The 22,749-nt window shown below is 44.6% G+C and overlaps 1 protein-coding gene across 7 annotated transcripts in view; it reads right to left on the reverse strand.

Annotated features, from left to right (window-relative positions):
* Window positions 1-279: 279 nt before the first annotated feature.
* Window positions 280-22,749, reverse strand: part of TTC13 (tetratricopeptide repeat domain 13) — a 79,524-nt gene continuing 57,054 nt past the window's right edge. For 4 of the 7 annotated variants that reach the window (XM_030334049.1, XM_030334048.1, XM_030334046.1 and 1 more), the window contains 10 exons: window positions 22,200-22,332; window positions 21,272-21,364; window positions 19,879-19,962; window positions 18,727-18,811; window positions 8,828-8,937; window positions 6,780-6,915; window positions 5,516-5,595; window positions 2,770-2,848; window positions 2,541-2,620; window positions 280-1,085 (listed from right to left, as the gene is read on the reverse strand). In XM_030334049.1, the coding sequence (XP_030189909.1) occupies window positions 971-1,085; window positions 2,541-2,620; window positions 2,770-2,848; window positions 5,516-5,595; window positions 6,780-6,915; window positions 8,828-8,937; window positions 18,727-18,811; window positions 19,879-19,962; window positions 21,272-21,364; window positions 22,200-22,332 (995 nt within the window). In that variant the 3' untranslated portion in view covers window positions 280-970. The remainder of the gene's footprint in view (window positions 1,086-2,540; window positions 2,621-2,769; window positions 2,849-5,515; window positions 5,596-6,779; window positions 6,916-8,827; window positions 8,938-18,726; window positions 18,812-19,878; window positions 19,963-21,271; window positions 21,365-22,199; window positions 22,333-22,749) is intronic. The other 3 variants (XM_032595299.1, XM_030334047.1, XM_030334050.1) reach the window with 1 other exon arrangement.

The following is a 22,749-nucleotide window of genomic DNA, read 5'->3' on the forward strand; positions in this document are numbered from 1 at the left end:
GGTTCTACCGAGCCGGGCACATAACTGCTCACGTCCAGCGTCACTAAAGTCAAGCACGATGTCCTGGCGTGCTACCCCTTACGTGACATTTCAAGACAAGGAGTAAATAGCGGGGAGCAGCGAACAGTTTCTGATCTGGAAATGGCAACAATTTAATGAACCCATTTTACTGTCATTTACCCTGCCTCGGGCGGGGGGGGGGGGGGGAGGAGTCATTCATTTCCCGAACGTTTTTACACCTGTAAGCGACACTAGTTCGCAGAATAAAAACATACGTAATCCAGTGTCAAAAACCGGTGAGTTATAGAAACCACCCCTCGTTTATTTTTTCCAACACAGAGAAAAAAAAAAAAAAAAAAAAAACGAAACAAAACATGGTTCCATAATCCAGTGTTTGGGTCACTGGCAAATACAGTCTGCATCAGTCACAATAGACGTCCCTGGCTGTGAGCGCTGTGGGGCACGGTGGTGGCCCGCGAGTGTCCTATCGTTCGAATAAAACGGGGGTCGCACGCGTGAAGGTCACGTGAGGGGAAACAAGATGGCCTACCACGATGTGCACATAAAGGAGGTCTTTGAAAAATACCCAGATCTCTAAAGGAATGGAAACACTCCTGTGCTGTGGCTGGTTTTGTTCCTTTTAATGACCGATTTTTGGCTTTTCAAGCGAGCTTCTTGGCCATAAGGAAGGAGCTGTATGACGTTGTGGGTGGAAGCCGACAAGGCTGGTGACCTCTAGGCATGCTTTCCTGCCCCGACACGGAGCCAGCTCTCTTCCCCCCAAAACCCTCTTCCGTGATTTTTGTTATGGTTCACAAAAGTAAAGAAAATGATTTCAAGTATTCAATTCCTATCAAAAATTGGTATCAAAAGTAATAAAGGACCTAGTTTCTTTAGAATTCCATGTTTTAAAAAATAACTTAGGAAGCAAGAGGTCCGGCCCTTTACTTGTATAAATACCACAGCGTGACTAGAGTTTCTTAAGACAACGTGGAGAGGAGTCAGTGTTTAGCACCTCAATCATTGATCTTAACGTTGGGAACGCCTCTGAAACGGATGGGAGACTCTTATAAGAAGGTGAAATACTGCAAAAGAGAAACACAAAGAAGGAAGATAAAAATTAACACAGATTTACCAAAAACGGCAAAGCTTATATTTATTCCTATGACATTATTCTCTTTCCAACAACCCCGTGTGTGTAACGTCAGAGGCGCTGTGAACAGAACGGATGCCTCTACTGCGGTGGGCTGGGATACCTGTCGGCTCCCGCAACGAGCTGCTTGCAGAGTGTAACCAGAGTCTTCGGGAAGGAAAATTAAACTCTGATGTACACGTGACCGTGACACACACACGTCCGGTCGGGGCGCGTGCTAGACTTGAATCAGAGACACGGGGCCCAGGCCCACCTCGCTCCTTATTGGCAAGAGGGCTTTCTCCAGCCCCTACTCTTATCAGTAGCAACGGGGACAGTCTCCTTAACTCACAGAGTCACCCTGAGCAAAGGAGGAGACAATGGATGCCAAAGGGTGGGGTGAAAGGGCACCTGCTCAGTGGGAGGTAGTTTTTTATTCATTCCTTAAAGAATTGTTGAAGGGTTAACACTGTGAAACCATGAAAGAGACAGAAGCCAGATCCTTGACCTTATGGTCCTCTTACTAAAACATGTGGGAAAAGCAATCCTGAAACGAGAATATACTGGAACAAAGGGTGACCGTTAGCAGCGATCGTTACAAAGCTAATAGAATACTTACAAATCGAACAAGAGTGCACTACAGACATGGATTTCTCTGTCTGAAACAGAGCACAAATCACCCAGCAATTTTTATAGCAGCTGTTATGTCTAATAGATGGGACAGGCAAAGTTGGAGGTGACGTAAAACACATGGGGAAGGAGCAAGAATAAATGAGGTCAAACAGTGAGATTGGCTTGTTGTTTATTAACTATTAAAGCACCTACGAGTTTAATTTCATCCCAAATTTCCTGGAAACAAGAATGGGGAAAGGGCGGAGGGTGCTGGACTTCTCCTGGTAGCCGCTGGGGATGATGTCCGGTTAGCATTTGCTAGTATTTACTAACCACTCACATGTATTCCTTGCCTACGTTACAATGCAGTGTCACCTTCTCAAAGTCTACAGTGCAGTAAAAATGCGGCTGAACGGGCAAAGTGCACCCACTCAGAGTAAGTCTGAAATGGGTCCAGCTCACCCTCCTCCAATTCCCTCCTGAACCCTAGGAGTTTGGGATAAAGGGTAAAAATTAGCCAAGAGAGACGAATCCCCGATTATATAAGGAAGACGCTTGTAACTTTTCTCTCCCACACCAGTGCCCTTGCCTTTTATTCGTTATTTGTTTTTCATCTGTGGACTCCCCCTTTTCAGGGGGTCTTACACGCCCCCTGGCAACGTGGATTCCATCACAGGCAGAGTGAGAACTCGCGAAGGGAGCACAGCCCCAGTCTCGCACAGCCCCAAAAGGAGCAGGAAGTCCCCTCCCTACTTCGGAGGTTAACGTCTTTTTGTTGACACCCCCAAACAGTTACCTTTTCAGGTTCATCCAGCTTTTGGCTATTTTGCTAAAGGCTTCTGAACCCGGGGCTGTCATAGCTTCAAAGTCGACTAACTGAAAAAGAAGGAAGTTGAGGGATGGCATTAGTGTGGGGGAGAGAGGCTCCCTCGGAGATCTGTTTAACTTCTGGACCGCATTGCAAAAACCCAGGGACTGGAATTTCAGCGCTCAGCCCGCCATATGCCCTTCCAGTGTCAACGTACCTTCCCTTTGGGAATTTTTCCTGTTACTTCCTTTCCACTTGCCATCAACGCTCCCACGATCACAGAGTAAGCTATCACACTGTTTAGACAAAGAACAACGACCAGTCAGTCAGTCCCAGTCCACGGACAGGTATTGTGTGAAACCTCATTATGGATTTTCCACCATAGAAGACGACATTCTATCTCTTTTAAGAAGTCTCTAGAAATTAAACTTCAAAATAGTTTGTCTTAAAAATATTTACTAATTTACTCCAATAAAAATATTTACAGATTTGCTATTTTAAGGGTAAATGTGACTCGGGGCATTCTTCTTTTTTTTTTTTTTCTCAATGTTTATTTATTTTTGAAGGAGAGAGAGAGAGAGAGAGAGAACAAGAAGGAGAGGGGCAGAGAGAGGGAGACAGAGAATCCCAAGCAGGCTCCGTTCTGTCAGCGCAGAACCTGATGCTGGGCTTGAACCCAGGAACCGTGAGATCATGACCTGAGCTGAAATCAAGGGTTGGACGCTCAACCAACTGAGCCACCCAGGCGCCCCCAGAATATTCTTTTTCTGAGGAAAAAGTGTTTCTTTTATTTAGCAGTTTTCTTCCCACCTGGCTTTTCTATTCTTATAAAGTAATGAATTAGAAAATATGTCTGCTTCTATTTCCAGCAACTGCACCCGGCGTGGCTTTTAAAATGCATATATACAATACACTTTGTAATATAAACATATTAATCTTATTGTTTAAGCATTAAAACCTTTGACCCACAAAGAAGAAAAGCAGAACACCTTCTCAGATTGCGCTAACAGCCTGCTTGGAAAATTGACGCGTCATGTAAATTTCCTTCCTGGCATGTAACAGACTCTCTCTTGCTTCTGACATTTAGTACACGCCGACTATGTGTGCCCCTGTGCAGGGCACCCTGGGCGAAGATAACCAGCATGAGGCTCTGGCCTCTGAGAGCAAGCAGCCAGGCCCAGAAGGCAGATGGCAAGAGAGCTGCAGACAAAGCCTCCCGTGTGCAGCGAGCGAAGCCTGGGGGTCACCCAAGGGGACGACCCCACGGAGGCCAAGGGCACGCATGCAGGCTACACCTTCCGGGCTGGGGTGGAGCAAAGGGGGCAGAGAAGAAGGAAGGGAAGTAGCAGGCGCAGAGGGAGAGCACGCGTGGACACGAAAGGGTGAGGCATGGCGGGCAGCCGCGCAGGACAGGGCAACGGGAAGACGCTCGAGAAGCTCCGCAGGGCAGTAAAAGGGCAGAGGAAGGAGGGCGGTGAGGAGGCCAAGGCAAGCTAGGATCAGATGGGACGGGCACTGTGCGTGACGACCCCGAATTTGCACCTGAGCCGCTAGGTACGAAGAACGGGGGCAGAGAGGCTGAATCACTGTGTTGTTCACCTGAAACCAGGGTAACACGGTAGGTTACCTGTACTGGAATTAAAACCAACCAAACAAACCAACAAAAGAACTGGGGCAGAGAGGGGAAGGAGGAAAGCCTGGAAGAAGGGAGACTAGCCAGAAAGGTATGGGTGACGAGGGTTTGAACTGTGGCAGTAGCTGTGAGCAGTAAAGAGGACAGACCCAACCGGATTAGGGACTGAACACATGTAGGCTCCGGGGGGGTGGGGGCGGGGGGGGGAGGAGTGCAGGTGATTATAGTTGTATGTCACCCCCCTCCTGTGTCACCACGAGCCAGCAGAGCTGCTGTGAGGACAAAAGGGAAAATGCTGCCTATCCTCGCAGAGCCTGCTTAAGTGGTTGATAAAAGGGGGCGGGCAGGGGTGTGCTCACATCATACGTTCAGTGCGCACCCTAATAACAGGCTGAGGTCACAATATTTATGCTCTTGGTTTGTCTCCATGCCTTCTCAACACAGCAAAACTTACTTGCATGTTTAGGAGAGCTTTACTTTTAAAGTGTTGAAGCTAAGGACATTCAAGTATATTATTTTGGCCAAAATATCGTAAATTCAAGTCTGTGCCAGCAACAGCACATGCCCCTTCCCTGATCTATGGCTCAGAGAATAAAGAGAAAACTCTGCAGACTCACCCCCCCGTCTTAATGACACCTGGAAAGCTCCTGATGGATTCATGAGTAGTGAGAATTTGTTCACAATAATAAAAGTAGTATGGAATGTTTGGTAATCAAAAAGTATAAAACTGATGGGCAAAAACTGGGAGGAAGGGGAGAAGAAGGAAGGGTAACAGTCTGGGCCAATACGAGAAGTTAAAATACAGTGAGTACAACGCATGCACATAGTAGGCCTTCAATATATTTGTGTTGAATGAATGAATCCCTGACCTGTAAAACTTTTTTTTTTTTTAAGATTTTTTTCAAGTGTGTTTATTTTGAGAGAGAGACAGAGAGCGAGAACGAGCAGGGGAGGGGCAGAAAGAGAGGGGGAGAGAGACAATCCCAAGCAGGTTCCGCCCTGTCAGCACGGAGCCCAAGGCATGGTTCAATCTCATGAACTGCGAGATCATGACCTGAGCCGAAATCAGGAGTTGGACAGTCAACCGACCGAGCCCCCCAGGCGCCCCCCTAACCTGTAAAACTTAAGCACACTATCTTAGAACAATCTTTCATAATTCTTTAGATGATATGGTAGATTGAGGACATAATATCTGGGTGGATTTTGGAAAAAACAAAAGGGAGTGTGTTGCCATTGCCTGGGGGTAGGTAGTACAAGCAAAAAAGAGTATGTTTTTTCAACGTAAAAACTTTTATTTAAAAACATTTTTAAATTATAGGGTATCACTCACCTGGATCCTCGAGAGAGTGGCATTAAATTATAAAAGTAATAAACCAAGGATAAGATTAAGTTGCAAACAGCATCAGCTTCCTAGGGGGGGAAAAAAAAAGACATGTGCTCATGAATTTAAATACTAGATTATACACTAGTTTTTTACGAGGTGACAAGACATAAGAATCATTTACATCAAGGAAAGGGTAATTTCATGCCTCTCCTACAGGAACCTACGTTCCCATTCTTGAGTACTTCATACTCTTTGCTGCCATTTTTACCTTTTATTACAAAAAAAAATGCTTTTAAGTTTATTTATTTATTTTGAGAGTGAGCGTGTGTGTGTGAGCAGGGGAAGGGCAGAAAGAAAGGGAGAGAGAATCCCAAGCAGGCTCCCCGCAGTCAGTGCAGAGCCTGACGTGGGGCTTGAATTCATGAACCGCGAGATCGTGACCTGAGCCAAACCAAGAGTCGGGCGCTTAACCGACTGAGCCACCCAGGCGCCCGCTACCATTTCTTCCTAATGAAAGGGTATGTATACAGTTTGGTTTCGAGCAATATTTTCTGAGCTGTTGTTAAAACTGAAACCTTTTCTGATAAACATAAAAATCTCAGCCTCCTTTAATGTTACTTGACACGTCAAAATATATATTAAGATTTAAACAAAACAAAGCGCTTATTAATGCTGAGGATGGTTTCCCAAGATTCTGATAGGCACACCCTCTGCGCCGAGATGTAGGTGATAAATACACTTAATTACGTAAAAACCTGAATGCTTAATTGTAGGTATGAACTGATTGAATGCACGAGAAATGAACTGACTTCCCAAGGACCACGGATATCCACTCCAGAATGCGGATACTCTCAGCACAGTGGTAGCTGCTATCACCAAGGGGGCAGGCCAGATCCTGCCTCCAAGGAGACCCCTCGGGTTGGGGTGGGACCCGGAGGGAAGAGGTCACAGACCAGGAAAGGCCCACTGAGTGCAGCATGGGCCGCTGTCACTCTGGACCGACTTGTTCACTTCAATCTTGAGAAAGCCCAGACTTATAGCAACTATATAAATGTATCATTGCCCTTCCTCAGTCACTGTCATTACTAAATACAGTAATTGTTTCCATAAGAATATTAAAAAGAAGTATTTATAGGTCATCAACGAAAACCGATCTCAAGCATAAGGTGCACGCACAATACCAGCAAAAGGGTAGAGGCTTTAAAAAGGCTACAAAAGAATCCTAGGAAGCATGGAAAAATGGAAAAAAGCAAAAAACCAAAAAACCTACCCCAAATTCTGATGAAAGGATCAGTACTTTTCCTTTTGCTGTTAGATCTTTATAAAGTGCATCTATTTCGGCATGATATAATTGTGTTCTTTCTTCTGTGGTTTGTGTTTCCACAGAAAACAGTATGTTGCCAACCCTAAAAATACAACAATGTGTGTCAGAGGCACGTATCATACAATTCAAAGAGCCAAACACAGAAAGCGAAAAAAAAAAAGGCAGGAACCAGCAGGTCGATGTGGCACAAGACGTCTGTGAGAGTGTATCCCACCTAACTACAGCCAGACTGAGGCGTGTTCCATAGCGTGCGATTTTTTCACAAAATACAATATTTTGTTCAGTCTAACCACGTGTACCTATGAGCTTAAGCTAATATAGAAGGAAACTACACATCGTAAAAATGAGGGCATAGTAAATATTTTCTCAGACAGCCACCCTGTTATGACTGAAGATCGGGAACCAGCACTGTTCAAGGAAGTTCAAGGACTCCATGGTGTCTTTTCAAGCTTTTGCTGCACACCTGGCTACACGCCAGGTACTGCGGAGGCTAGAAAGTTGAGGCAACGGGCGTTTATCATGTAACTAAACAGTTCCTAGATCTTGTAAAGAGGAACACAGCACAGCTGTTGCATTTACTGGGAAAGGGACAGAGCCCTGAGGCCATCAATTATTATAAGACCATATGCATCACCTAGTTCGTCAGGGTTCAAAAGAGGGAGATTAGGTCTAATTTGGAAAGACATGGACGAAAACAGGAAATGCTTCATGGAGGAAGGGGCCTGAATTTGAAAATCAGGACGGGAGTGAGAGGCTCAGAAGCAGGGGGTGGGAGGTGACCGCAGGGAACAAGCAGCCCAGCTGAATCAGCAGGCCAAGTTCAAGCAGGAAATGTTGCTCGAGGCCGCATCACAAAAGGCCTCTCATGTCTGGCAGGGGAGGTGGTCTCAGTATCCACAGGCAGTGGAGGGTCTGCAGTGGGGAGCCACCAGGAGACAGGGGACGGAGACACCAGTTTTGAATCTACTTGTGCTGTGAGGGAGGGTGGCACATGGGTGGGGGGGTATACCCAAAATTCAAGGGATATGGAGGCTCCTAGGTGAAGCTTGGAGTTCAGATATAAGTAAGACTGGTTAATGAAAATGGTCACTGCAGTGCTATATTTTATAAACTGAAAATGAGAAACACTCTAAATGGTCAGTAACAGAAAAGTAGTAAGAGAAACTCAAAAATATCCATAAAATGAAATACTCTGTAATCATTACAAATGCTTGTAAGAGTATGAGAAAATGTTCATGATCAGGTAATGGTAAGGGTAGAAAAGAAGCAGGTTATAAAACAATGTGGAGTACAACCTCAGTTTTTAAGGAAAACAACCTAATGATTTTCTTTTTTATCTTTGTCTATCTGTGCATTCTAATTTTTTTTTTAACATTTATTTATTTTTGAGACAGAGAGAGACACAGCATGAACGGGGGAGGGTCAGAGAGAGAGGGAGACACAGAATCTGAAACAGGCTCCAGGCTCTGAGCTGTCAGCACAGAGCCCGACGCGGGGCTTGAACTCACGGACCGCGAGATCATGACCTGAGCCGAAGTCGGAGGCTTAACCGACTGAGCCACCCAGGCGCCCCTCTAAATTTTCCATAATAAGGCTGCACTAATCTCATAACATATTAAAACCTATATCCAAAAAAATCTTACAATGGCTTTCTATCTGCCAATCTGTCATCTTTTTTCGTTTTATCATTAAGAGTGTTGCCCACAAGGAACTTTAAGAACCCAGAAGAATGCTTTCCACAAAGCACATTAGACATTATACTTAATATGTAGAAAGTAGTTAGATAGCAGCACAGTTGAATGTCTGCTGGCGTAATACTCTAAAAGTCACGTTAAAAACATAACTGGCTATAGCTGCACACTGGACCTTGACAATTTTCATTTCAGGATAAAGCAAAAGTCTGGTAGGTCTGACCTCCCGTGGCAATAATCAGGTGCATGCGCACTTCCTCACACCAGCCCGCCTTCACGCCCACGCTTAGGAAGCATACGTACTTGTCTCCCGTAATCGTGATTGTGAATCCATCGTATTCCTTCCCTTGATCTTTGAGGCTGGGAACTTTCGTGTTCACAGTGAACCCATCCTTCGTTTTAGTATTAAACTGCTTTCGGGGAAAACAAATTCACATTACTAGCGTATAACTCATTGTAAACCCCCAACTGCTATTCTGTAGCATTGACTCTGACTTCCATGTTTTGAAGTTTATTTATTTATTTACTTATTTGAGAGAGAGAGAGAGAGCACACAAGCAGGGGAAGGGCAGAGAGAGAAGGAGATTCCCAAGCAGGGCGGAGCCGGTTGTAAGGCTCATGACCTAAGCTGAAACTGAGAATTGGATGGTTAACCGACCAGCCACCCAGGCGCCCCCTGATTTCCATGTTTTTCAGAAGGGTCACCGAAGTTCCCGACACAAGTGACCATGACCGCGCCTACCTCTACAGTGACCAAGGGCCCTCTGCCAGTCCCTATGGCCCCACACAGAGCCCAGGGTCAAGTTGCGCTGCCCCGGGGCCCCCACGAGAGGCCAGCACAGAAGCTCAGCACAGCAGGCTCACAGCTCCCCGAGTCAGCAGGCACGCTGCTCACTTCTAAGAACGCCTTTGGGTTTCTCATCATCTTAACTGGCAGCACCTTGGGATTCTTAGCAGGACAGTTGTGCCTAATACCCCCAAAACTCGAAAAACACCTTGTGCTCATGCTCTCGCTCCTTCGAGGCAGTCTGATTTGTCCCGAAAAGTACTCAGAATTCCATCTGTCAAATCGAGAATTTCACACATGTGCACACACAACTCTGCAGACCACAGAAAAGTATGTTAGAGGGACGACCCAGAGCCAAGAATGGCCTTCAGGGGTGACAAGTAGGAAGGCAGTTTCAGAGGAAAATATTTTTGGCAAAACCAAAATGCTAATAGATTTTGTCATTAGTCCAGAAAAATCCTCCCCAGGTTCAATTATTTAGTGTTGCCAGCTGTTTTTGTTCGAACTGATAAGGAACCAAGGATAAAGTAAGAAGACGCTGTGCTTTACATAAGCCACTACCAGGGGAAAGGTTGTCTAAACTAGGCAGACCCTGAGGGTGGTCCAGAGAAGGACCTTGGCCAAACGGACATGAGGCACAGGTGATCAGAGCCAGCACTGGGAACAGGAACAGGAACTCTTCCATGAAGAAAGGGCTTTTATTTTATTTTTTTAAAGTTTATTTTGTTTAAAAAAAATTTTTTTAATGTTTATTTATTTTTGAGACAGAGCGTGAGTGGGGGAGGGGCAGAGAGAGAGAGAGGGAGACCCAGAATCCAAAACAGGCCCCAGGCTCTGAGCTGTCAGCACAGAGCCCGATCCTGGGCTCGAACCCACGAACCGTGAGATCATGACCTGAGCCGAAGTCGGTCGCTTGACCGACTGAGACCCCCAAGCACCCTAACGTTTATTTTGAGAAAGACAAGACAGTGTGTGTGTGCATTTGAGCAGGGCAGGGCAGAGAGGGAGAGAGAGAATCCCAAGCAGACTCCACGCTCAGTGCAGAGCCAGATGTGGGGCTCGATCTTCACAGATCACGAGATCAAGACCTGAGCCAAAATCAAGAGTCAGACACTTAACCCACTGAGCCACCCAGGCGCCCCAAGAAAGGGCTTTCAGGGGAAGAAATGCGTTAACACTTACTACACGCTAACTTCTCATCTGATGCTTACAACATACCGGTAAGACAGGTACGTTTTCTGGCATAGCCTCAATCCTGCAGAGGAGGAAACCAGCTGGGAGGGGAGGGCCTGGCAGGAGTTACTGAGCCGGGAGTGGCAGGGGCTTCCAGTTCACATGATATGCTGATAAGCTGCCTCAAGGGGAGCTGAGGTAGCCAGTGACCCTGAACAACGTGATGGGCAGCTGACTGATAACATAAAAGCTGGATTAACACACATTTTGTATGTTGTATGGATCCTGTATTCTTACAATAAAGTAAGCTAGAAAAAGGAAAATCCCAAGGAAGATAGTTACAGCGCTGTGCCGCCTTTAGAGATAAAAAATCCACGTAAGTGGTCTCACGCAGGTCAAACCCGTGTTGTTCAACGGTCAATTGTACTTCAACTTGGTTTGTCACTGAAAGCAGGTTTCAGTGGAAGCTGTCGTGACATCGCATCGCACCAAGCACTGGAGAACCAAAGGTGTTTTATATACTTCCGTGCGTGCCCTTAAAAATATCAATATGCCCACAGTCCCGGGTGAAAGCTGGGTGTCCAGGGCCGCGACGGAATGGTCACTTCTGGACCATGGTCAGACAGGCGGGGACCTCACACCGGGCGGGCGCCCGGCCTCTCGGCGGCACCCTGAGTAAATTGCAGGCTTGGAGTCCACTATGCTTTTCTTTTTAAACAAAGAGAATATAAAGTTAAAATCCCCCTAAGCTGCTTTGGTATTCTTCCCAAAAGAGTAAGTTTAAAAGCCTAAAGTACCAACAAGAGGGAGATTAAAAACGAAGACATGCGCCAGCTTTCTTTCTGTACAGGACGTCCCAGCGGCCCTCAGTGGAGCGGTTCTGCCCTCTGGGGGGCATCTGGGGAATTTATGGGAGAGTCTGGTGGCTACAGTGTGGGGGTGGCGGGGAGGCTACCACCGGAACTTAGCAGGTGGGGCTGAAAACACTAGATGTCCCGGGGAGAGGGGGTCAGGGAACAGTCACGCGTTATGCATGACTGCCAATGCCCCACTGGACTGCCGAGTAGATGACGAACTTATTTACAATTTAATAATTCCTGGGGCGCTTGGGTGGCTCAGTCCGTTAAGCATCTGTCTTCGGCTCAAGTCATGATCTCCAGGTCTGTGAGTTCGAGCTCTGCATTGGGCTCTGTGCTGACAGCTCAGGGCCTGGAGCCTGCTTCCGATTCTGTGTCTCCCTCTGCCCCTCCCCTACTCGCACGCGCACGCGCACACACATACACACACACTGTCTCTCTCTCTCTCTCTCAAAAATAAAATAAACATTAAAAACATTTAAAATAATATTTTAATAGTTACTTGGGCCTAGAACCAGACTCCATTTCACACTTAGACACTAAATATTTGTTAACATAGTTTTAATCCACGCTGAATTTTCCATGAAGGCGAATAGCACATCCAACTGGGGAAACAGGATATTAGGCACTGTTTGGAAGTTTACCATTTCAAAAAACGCTGTCACCAGCAGCTCGTGATACCAGAGTCAGCAAATCACATTGATGTGGGGCTGTGTTCGTAGCTGCCCTGTTCACCCCCCTTTTTCCACAGGTATAGTAAGCAACCAGCTACTTCTTTCTGGCTTCTGTGAAGACGTGCCTGAATCCAACATCCTAACACAGACGCTATTCTATTACAAATGATTTACCATTTAGACCTCCTTTATGGCACTACGTTGGCCTTTTAAAGAATTATTTTGCGTAGGTATGATATATTCTCTATGAATTTCATTTGGATGCAGTGAAGAAGGCGTCTGATACTAGAGTAGCTTTTTTTTTTAAGTTTATTTTGAGAGAGAGAGAGAGAGAGAGAGAGAGGGAGAGAGGGAATCCCAAGCAGGCTCCAAGCTCTTCAGTGAGGACAGAGCTTGACGTGGGGCTTGATCCCACAAACCGCGTGGTCATGACCTGAGATGAAATCAAGAGTTGGGCGCTTAAGCAATTGAGCCACCCAGGTACCCCAATACTAGAGTAGCTTTGAGAAGGTTGGGAACCACTGCGTCAGTGCATCAGGCCCTTGCAATAACCCCTGAAACAGGCCCGGACAGAATCACTGCTCTTAGCAAAAAAGAGCCTGGGACTTAGACAGTGGAAGAGGTGAATGTGGACCCTGGTGTGCAGAGTATTAGCTTGCTGCTTTGTTCATGACCTGATCCTTCCTGCTCTCATTCCTCAGAAATGGGTAAGATCAGAGGGCACCTGGGCGGCTCAGTCGGTTAAGCGTCTAACTTCAGCTCAGGTCATGATATCATGGTTGGTGGGTTTGAGCCCCGTGTCGGGCTCTGTGCTGTCAGGATGGAGCCTGCTTGGAATCCTCTGTCCTCCTCCTTCACTGCCCCTCCCCTATCATGCTCTCTCTCACAAAAATAAATAAACATTAAAAAAAAAAGAAAGAAAGAAATGGAGGGATGCCTGGGTGGTTTAGTTGGTAGAGCACCCGACTCTTGGTTCTGGCTCAGGCCATCTCACGGTTCCTGAGTTCGAGCCCCGCATCGGGCTCCACGCTGGCGGTGCGGAGCCTGCTTGGGATTCTCTCTCTCCCTCTCTCTCTTCCCCTCTCCCACGCACGCTTTCTCTCTCAAAATAACCTAATAAACTTAAAAAAAAAAAAAAGAAATGGATAAGTTCTGGTTCTCCATGTCAATTTCTTAAATTTCATCTGATGTACATCAAACCTCTCTACTATAGCTACAAGGAGAACACTGATTCACGTTTTACATTAAAGTTCAAACCATTAATTGAAAAAAAAAAATATCCACCTTCTGTTGCCAAATTGTTGAGTAGTTATAATCTGGGGTAGAGGCAATGTTTGTAAAATTGTAACTTCTTAATAGATTATACTTTTAAACAATGATTTCTGTCCCCGTAAGTATACTTCATCTTGAATTGCAATATTTCTGATAGTGACATGCTACACTCACATTCTCTTTTCATTAGCATTTGCCTGGTACACCTTTCTCCCTGTAAACAGCATATAGCTGGGCTTTAAAAAACCAGTCTGAAATCCTCAGTCTTTCACTGAGGGGATCAATTATAACACCATGTTGACTTGTCACTGTCATTACCTACATTTCCTACCCCACCCTACTTTTTTATCCCCCTCTTTTTCTAAGCTTTGAGTTGAATTGACATTGTTTTCTTTATGCCATTCTCCTGTCTTCTACAGGTCTAGACGATGATACGTCGCATCTCTGTTGTTTCAGTGTTTGCCTTTAAATTTTTAGTATAGATATTTTAAACACGCGTTTTTCTGTCAATATCATGGGTCAGTGATTATACTGTCTCACTGAAAAAAACAAATACCTTAGTAACAGTTTTACTTCCTTTCTCTACTTTCTCTAACCTCTAATGTTGACATTATCCAGTATTTTAATTCCAGACATACATATTTTTAAACATCAGGTGTTAACAATTCATTTCATTGGTTTATTTGTTCACCACGATTTCTTACATCTCATGTTTTCTTCTCTCTTGGGCTTATTTGATGAGAGTATATATGCTCTTCAATCATTTTGACAAAGAAAATCTACACTTGGTGAAATTCCTAAATAACTGTATGTTTGAAACAGTTTTTATTTTACCCTCACACTTGAACACTGGTAGAGTAGGTTCAAATAAATTTCCCTTCGTTGTCTTCTAGAATCCACTACTGCTGCTGGAAGGAAGTTGGGCATCAGTGAAATTCTCCTTCCTTAGTTTTTCTTTTTCTTTCTTTCTTTCTTTCTTTCTTTCTTTCTTTCTTTCTTTCTTTCTTTCTTTCTTTCTTTCTTTTTCTTTCTTTTCTGGAAGCTTGAAGATGTTCTTTTTACTCTTTGTGTGTTAAAATAAATATGTAACATAAAATTTGCCACTTTAACCATTTGTGAATGTATAGATCTATGGCATTAAGAACGTTCAGACCTCATCAAGATAAAAAGTGTCTGCACAGTGAAGGAAACAATCAGCAAAACTAAAAGGCAACCAACGGAATAGGAGAAGATATTTGCAAATGACCTATCAGATAAAGGGCTAGTATCCAAAATCTTAAAGATCTTATCAAACTCAACACCGAAAAAACAAATCATCCAGTGAAGAAATGGGCAAAGGACATGAATAGACACTTTTCCAAAGAAGACATCCAGATGGCTAACAGACACATGAAAAAAATGCTCAACATCACTCAGCATCAGGGAAATACAAATCAAGACCACAATGAGATAGCACCTCACACCTGTCAGAATGGCTAACATTAACAACTCAGGCAACATCAGATGTTGGCCAGGATGCAGAGAAGGAGGAACCCTTTTGCACTGCTGGTGGGAATGCAAACTGGTGCAGCCTCTCTGGAAAACAGTATGGAGGCTCCTCAAAAAATTAAAAATAGAACTACCCTACGACCCAGCAATTGCACTACTAGTGGAATATTACTTGGCGATCAAAAAGAATGAAATCCTGCCATTTGCAACAATGTGAATGGAACTACAGTGTGTTATGCTAAGTGAAATTAGTCAGAGAAAGACAAATATCATATGACTTCACCCATAAGAGGAATTTAAGATGAACATGAGGGAAGGGAAACAAAAATAATATAAAAACAGAGAAGGAGACAAACCATAAGAGACTTCTAAATATAGAGAACAAACTGAGGGTTGCTGGAGGGGTGCTGGGTGGTGGGGATGGGCTAACTGGGTGATGGGCATTAAGGAGGGCACTTGTGATAAGCGCTGGGTGTTATATGTAAGTGATGAACAACTAAATTCTATTCCTGAAATCATTATTACACTATATGTTAACTTGGATTTAAATAAAATAATAGCAGTAAAAGGAAAAGTTCACATTGTTTGCAACCATCGCCACTAACCTTCCACAGAACTTTTTTCATCATCCCAAATAGAAACTCTGTCTCCCTCCCCCAACCTCTGGCAACCATCTTTCTATTTTCTGTCTCTATGAATTTGACTACTCTGGACACCTCATATAAGTGGAATCGTAGGGTATTTGTCCTTTTGTGACTGGTTTATTTCACTCTGCCTAATGTCCTCAAGCTTCATCCATGCTGTAGCCTGTGTCAGAATTCCCTTCCTTCTTCAGGCTGAATAATACCCCATCGTACGGCCATGCCGCATACTATTTATCCATTCATCCATTCATGGCCCCTTGGGTTGCTTCTGTCTCTTGGCTACTGTGAATAATACTGCCATGAACATGGGTGTACAAATATCCGAGTCCCTGCTTTCAATTCGTTTGAATATACACCTAGAAGGGGAGTTTTTGGATCTTATCATAATTCTATGTCTAATTTTTTACCTTTATTTATTATTTATTTATTTATTTATTTATTTTTGAGAAAGGAGTAAGAGGGAGGGGCAGGGAGAAAGGAAGAGAGAGAGAGAGAGAGAGAGGGAATTCTAAGCAGGCTCCACATTCAGCACAAAGATCATGACTGGAGCCGAAATCAAGAATCAGACTCTCAACTGACTGAGCTACCCAGGCTCCCCTCTACATCTAATTTTTTTGAGGAACTCTCTTTAATCTTGAAGTCCCCAAATTTTATCAGAATGTGTCTAGGTGTCAATATTGAGCATCGTGCTGAACATCTAGGAGGCCCTGCATTGATCTTTTCATCTCTCCACAAGCTTTCCTTCTATTATTTTGTTGACTAACTGCTCTGTTTCTTTATCTTTCTTCTCTCCTTTCTGATCTCTATCAGGTCCGTTCTTCATCTTCTGCATTCATCGTCTCTCATATTTTATATTTCTTTGTCCTTGTATGCTATATTCTGGGAGAATTTATTGATTGGATTTTCCAGCTCACATGTATTTGATATTCAACTGTCTTTAATCTACTAGTCTTATCTAGCGGAGATTTTTTTTTTAATCATGAGAATTCTATGTCTTTTTTATTGCTACTATCTGTCTACCTATCTACCTATCATATGATACTGGCTCAAATCTCTCAGAAAATTAATTTACGTATGTTTCATTGAGGTAAAATTTACATACAATGAACTTCACATGTATAATTTGGTGCATTCTGACAAATATATACACCCATGTATCCACTATTCCAGTCAAGATAGAGTGTAGTTTCATCATTCTGGAAAGTTTTCTCCTACCCCTTTCAGGTAAACCTCACTCCTCAGAAGCCATCACTGTTCTTCTGTCTCCCTAGATCAGTCGAACTTCTTACAAATGGAATCATACTCTTCTGTATGCGACTTCCTTTGCCCTACATGATGTTTCTAAAGTTCCCCCCGCTGCTGTGTGTTAGCAGTACCCTTTCTCCGTATTATTATTGAGTAGTGTGTTCCATCTCTGGCCTCCTCTGAGGAACGACGACCGACCCTCATAAGGCGTCCCGATCTGGAAGACAGCCTCTGGACAAGGAAAGCTGAGGACTGGCACACAAACCTTGGGCCATATGCAAAACTAAAGTAGCGGCTTCTCTGACACCACTGACTTTCGCGTCCTCCAATTTTCTTTTGGTTCTTTTTATAGTTTCCATTCTCCTGCTCAGGTTCTTCATCATTGTGCTCATGTTTTCCTTTAAGTCCTCGAACATGTTAATGAAACAAAGACTTTAAAAGAGTTCATTGCAACTTGTGGATCTCCTGGGGTCTGTTCCTGTTAACTGGTTTTGGTTTCTTGGTTATGGGTCACGTTCTCCTGCTTCTTCCTTTGCCTAATAATTAAGAAGTCTAGACTATGTTTCCTTCCTTTAAAGGGTGTTGAGTTTTGTTTTGGCAGGCAATCCAATCACGAGCAGATCCATTTAATCCTCTTAGACTTGGTTTTCTGTTAGGGTGATCTATTCAGAAAGTGTCCTTCGGGGCGCCTGGGTGGCTCAGTCGGTTAAGCGTCCAACTTGGCTCTGGTCATAATTTCGCAGTTGGTGGGTTCGAGCCCTGCATAGGGGTTTGTGCTGACAGCTCAGAGCCTGGAGCCTGCTTCAGATTCTGTATCTCCTTCTCTCTCTGCCCCTCCCCTGCTCGCACTCTCTCTCTCTCAGGAAATGAACATAAAAAAAGAAAAAGAAAAAGAAATTGTCCTTTGTCCTAGAATGTGGACCTCATTCTAGGTGGTCTTATACCTACGGTGTGTCCTTTCTGGGGTTGTGAGTAAATGCCCAGGGTGCTCCCAGGATCCCTCCATTCTGGCAAGGTCACAACTCCAATGTCTCTCAGTGGTGTAAAACTGAGGCTACCTCCCTTCAGCTCTCACACCCTGGTATAAAACCGCTCATACCTCCGTTCAGCTCTCACGCCCATAGCAGCCACTGTCTGCAGGGCCTCTGGGTCTCACTGAGCGAGCAGAGCCCAGCTCTCAGCCAAGCGTGACAAGGAACGCCCATGCTGACCTCTGGGGACTTCTCACCTTGAGCAGCTCTCTCCTCTTCTGTACTGTGCCCTGTAAACTCCAGCCACTTCGGCAGACCCCAACTCCAATCTCTGCCTCCTTAGCTCAGCAAGACCACCAAACTCTGTTTAGGCTCCACATACACAGTGGTTTAGTAAATAATCCCAGGTAGAAGGCTGGGGTGAACACGGGGCTCACAGAAAGTGTTTCCCTTTCCTCAAAAATCACAGTCTTGTAATTGCCAACCCCTGAAAACAGGTGCCTTGTATTTTGTGGAGTTTTATAACTGTTATAGTATGGAAAGGCGGTCAACTATCAAGTACTCCACTGTGGCCAGAAGCAGAATTCAACGGTATATACTTTTAAGTTTCCTTCTGTTTCCTGTATCAACTGCTTCCTCACAGCTTTGCTTTTATGTCTGAGACTGATGCCTGTGTTTTATGTGATTTGGGTTATTATTCAGAGGGTGTTTCTGTTAGTGTTTTCAGAATGCTTATAATTTTATTATCTTTTAACATTTATTTATCTTTGAGAGAAAGAGATAGAGCATGAGGAGAAGGGCAGAAAGAGAGGGAGACACAGAATCCGAAGCAGGCTCCAGGCTCTGAGCTGTCAGCACAGAGCCCGATGCAGGGCTTGAACTTACGAGCGGTGAGACCATGACCTGAGCCGAAGTGCGACTCAGCCCCGACTGAGCCGCATAGGTGCCCCTCAGAATGCTTTTAATTTTAAAGTGCTTCTAGCACACTATTAATACACATGCATTAAACGGTTATGAGCTCTTCTTTAAAAAGTGCTCTAGTTGTGTTTTTTCCCTAAAAACACCTACCAGGATTCTGATGATAAACTTACCTTCATAATTGGCAGGAGATCTTCTACTTTGTGCACCTTTTCCAGAGCCTCTCTGACTTCCAACAATCCTTTAGGATTATTAGCTCTTAAAGAGAGAAAAAGAGACAGAGACAGAGGCAGATGGCAAGTAAAATTAATACAGAAATGTAATATACAATTCTATTACTTGCTTTTACCTTAAGCTTTAATGAATTGACCTCAATTATGAGTAGCTCCATAGTCAAAATGGTGGGCTCAAACAAAAGTTTCTAAATATGGGGATGGTTTAATCCTAATGAATTTGGGGCCGCAGATGACAATTAAGAAAACAGATACAAGCCCATCTAGAAGGTGAAATGGAGAAACAGAACAGATTGCTGGCCAGTGGTCGTATATACATGCACGGGTCTCTGGTCATAATTTGGTGATGACGCCTTGATTCTCATAGACCAATTTTGAAATTAGAAGTGATTTTTTTTTTCCTTTCTACAGTTGCTCAAACGGAAATATCCTGCTAGGTTTTTGTGCCACTTTTATATTTACTTGGTGATAACTATCCATTCAGAATTCTGTTTTCCCCATGTTCTGTTCACTGTGGGTTCACTATATGGCCTTTCAGGTGAGAGAATGAATATTACAGCTGAAATCCCTAATAAAGAAATTCAAAGAAACGTCCTGCTTTTCAGAGAAGGAGATGAGAAAAGTCACAGTATCGTAAGATTAAAACATTTCATGGATTCTGTACAGCTGTTAAAAGAAGGCTGGTAAGGGGCGCCTGGGTGGCTCAGTCGGTTAAGCGTCCGACTTCAGCTCAGGTCACGATCTCGCGGTCCGCGAGTTCGAGCCCCGTGTCGGGCTCTGGGCTGATGGCTCAGAGCCTGGAGTCTGCTTCCGATTCTGTGTCTCCCTCTCTCTCTGCCCCTCCCCCGTTCATGCTGTGTCTCTCTCTGTCTCAAAAATAAATAAACGTTAAAAAAAAAAATTAAAAAAAAAAAAAAAAAAGAAGGCTGGCAAGTCATTACTGAAAGGCTTTACAACTCCAAACACTGTGTCAACATTTGATAGACTTTGTTTAGTCTGTTAATAGGCTTAGTTTTCAAGTTTCACAGATACAACTACTGTAAACTCTACCAAAGCTAGCGATTACCGTGAAAAAGAAAATTGAAGGATTACCCGTGATAAACAAGAATCCTATCTTTAATAAAATGAAGAATTTTCTCAAAATATTCCAGGTATCTCATGTTGATCACCTGGCCCCTGAAAGAAAAAAAAAAAAATTAAGAATCGTTTTAGAAAGGACTGTATCGGAAACAACATCTAACTTCCAAGTGAATTCAAGAGAACGGTAAGAGAGCTGTGAGAATAATGTAGCAAAACAGTCTGGAAACTGTGCTTATTTGCACCCGGTGCATGGAAGAAGCAAAGAACTGTCTTGGCAGGATTGCCTGTCAGCTCTTGCAGCTTTTCCTGGTAGGAGAGGCACCAAACTCAGGCCCGGAGATGCCAAAATGAGGAGAAAAATCCTCAAGTACTTCTACGACGTTCAGCCTTTTTATGCCAATTTCCTTCATGAATCCCTGGACTTTTTCTCCTCTCCTTTGGTTCTCCTGGTAGTTCTCCTGTGGTCCAGCTCACACACAGGCTTCATCTCCTCTGCCCACTCTAAATATTATTTTACTCAGGGCACCTGGGTGGCTCAGTCGGTTAAGTGTCTGACTTCAGCTCAGGTCACGATCTCGTGGTTCACGGGTTCGAGCCGGGCGTCGGGCTCTGGGCTGACGGCTCGGAGCCTGGAGCCTGCTTCGGATTCCGTGTCTCCCTCTCTTTCTCTGCCCCTCCCCTGCTAGCGCTCTGTCTCTCTTTCTCTCAAAAATGAAATAAATAAATAAATTTTACTCACATTTCTGTCCCCGCCTCCTAGTTTTCAAACTCTCTCCCAGAACTTCATGTACAGCCGACATACTGATGGACACATCCAACCGGATGCGCGTGTACAACATGTTACACACCCAACTGCTCCCTGGGCATCGCTCCCCACATTACCTACAGACATCTCAAACCTCAGGTTCGTAACCGTGCACAGGAAGTCACTCCCGTACCCTGCACTTCCCCCCAGCGCCAGCCCCCAAATGTGGCCATCTCCTTTCTGTCCTATTGTCACCTGGCCTATTGGAAGGACCACGCACCTGAGCCAGAGAGGGGACCGCCTCCCTGTGGGTCCCTACGCTCTCCTCCATTTCCAACCTGGCGCCAGTGCTCCTGATTCTGCACTCTCTCCTCCGTCTCTTCCGCTCCCCCTTCCTTGCACACTTGTTCACCTGAATTATCACACAGTCTCTTCCTAAGAGGAGAGACTGGAGAGGGAACATGGCACGCACTGCATTCTTCCTGCAGCTGGACTCACTCTAAGGAGTGCAGGCGGGACCCTGCAGGTACAGAACTAATCCGTGTGGGCCCTTTTCAAAAAGTCCCCGGGAGAGGATCAAGGGTCGTTCGTCCATGGTCTCCATGACCTATTTAGAACGAACTCCTGTGCAAACAGGAAAGATGCACAAAGGGTTCCTACCTGATTAAATTGATGTGGTTGTTAAAACCTCTGCTAAGACTTCGTGCTGGCATCTGATCTAACCACAGCACCGGCTGGTCCGGGTCAGCAATCCTGTAAACCAGAGCTTGTTAAAGACAGAGGCCTTATACAACCTAGAAATGTTCAAAAGCATTACCAATGAAACAGGATGAGTCTTTGCAAAGAGTGGGGAGAAAGCAAGTACTCGGCCCATTATCTAAAAGTATGCCACACCAACCTGCTAACTCCAAATAAATGTTCCAACTGGAGCCAGTAGGAAGTCAGTATAGGTTTACTAGAAGAGTAGTATTTTTCTCATGTCAATGAGTATCAGTAGCTCCCCACTAAGCCATAGCTGGTTACCCAGGCACACACTTCAACTATCAAGGGACCAGTACACTACAGTTCATTCAAAGGTACACCCCAGATAATGCATTCTTTCCAAGAGACTGCTTTTTCTAAAACACTTCGCTTAAAAGTGTGCTTGGAAACTTGAGAGCAGTCAGTTCCTATATTTCGTAAACATCGGCCAAAGGCGTTTCAAAGAATAATGATGCCAGCAAATTCCGACAAACTGTAGAGAGGAAAAAGTAACTTACAAGGCATATTGTTAGTAATCAAAACAGAATTCGAAACCCGTCGACTGAGTGGGAGGGGCAGGCTCCCAGTAATGGAATGAATATGTCACGGGGGTGCAAGGTACAGCGTAAGGACCACAGTCAGTCCTACTGTAACGGTGTTGCGTGGGGCAGACGGGAGCTACATCTGTGGTGAACACAGCGCAATGTACAGATGTGCCTAGACTCGCGTGATACCTCATGTCGGCTCCACTAGCCAAAGACACCTGTTACCCAGAGGAGCCTTCTATTATTTTACAATGAGAACCCTTCTAGTTTATTTCCATTTAAACACGAGTTTAATTAGTTACCGTCTCCACTTTACTGCAATGTCAAACATGTCTCTCCACTGCATCAGCCGTGTTTTCCCATTCATTCGAACTTTCGAGTTGGTCCACGTACGCTGTACAGCTTGCATGACTTCCAACGCTGCCAAGCCCATGGCTGAAAGAAGCAAATATTGAGAAAACAAGGGTTTGTGAGTTCACTTCCGAGGGACTGATGTTCACCTACTCTGCAGAGTCTCGGTGATAACTTGAGTCACCGTATAAAAAAAGAATTGTAGGGCGCCTGGGTGGCTCAGTCGGTTAAGCGTCCGACTTCAGCTCAGGTCACGATCTTGCAGTCCGTGAGTTCGAGCCCCGCGTCAGGCTCTGGGCTGATGGCTTGGAGCCTGGAGCCTGCTTGATTCTGTGTCTCCCTCTCTCTCTGCCCCTCCCCCATTCATGCTCTGTCTCTCTCTGTCTCAAACATAAATAAACTTAAAAAAAAAAAAAGAATTGTACGTATTGGTAATTTAACAAGACCAGAGATACGCTACAATCGTGTCAGTCTTCATAAAACTAACATCTATCAGAGAAA

Source organism: Lynx canadensis, chromosome D2, assembly GCF_007474595.2.
Source record: "Lynx canadensis isolate LIC74 chromosome D2, mLynCan4.pri.v2, whole genome shotgun sequence".
Taxonomy (NCBI): domain Eukaryota; kingdom Metazoa; phylum Chordata; class Mammalia; order Carnivora; family Felidae; genus Lynx; species Lynx canadensis.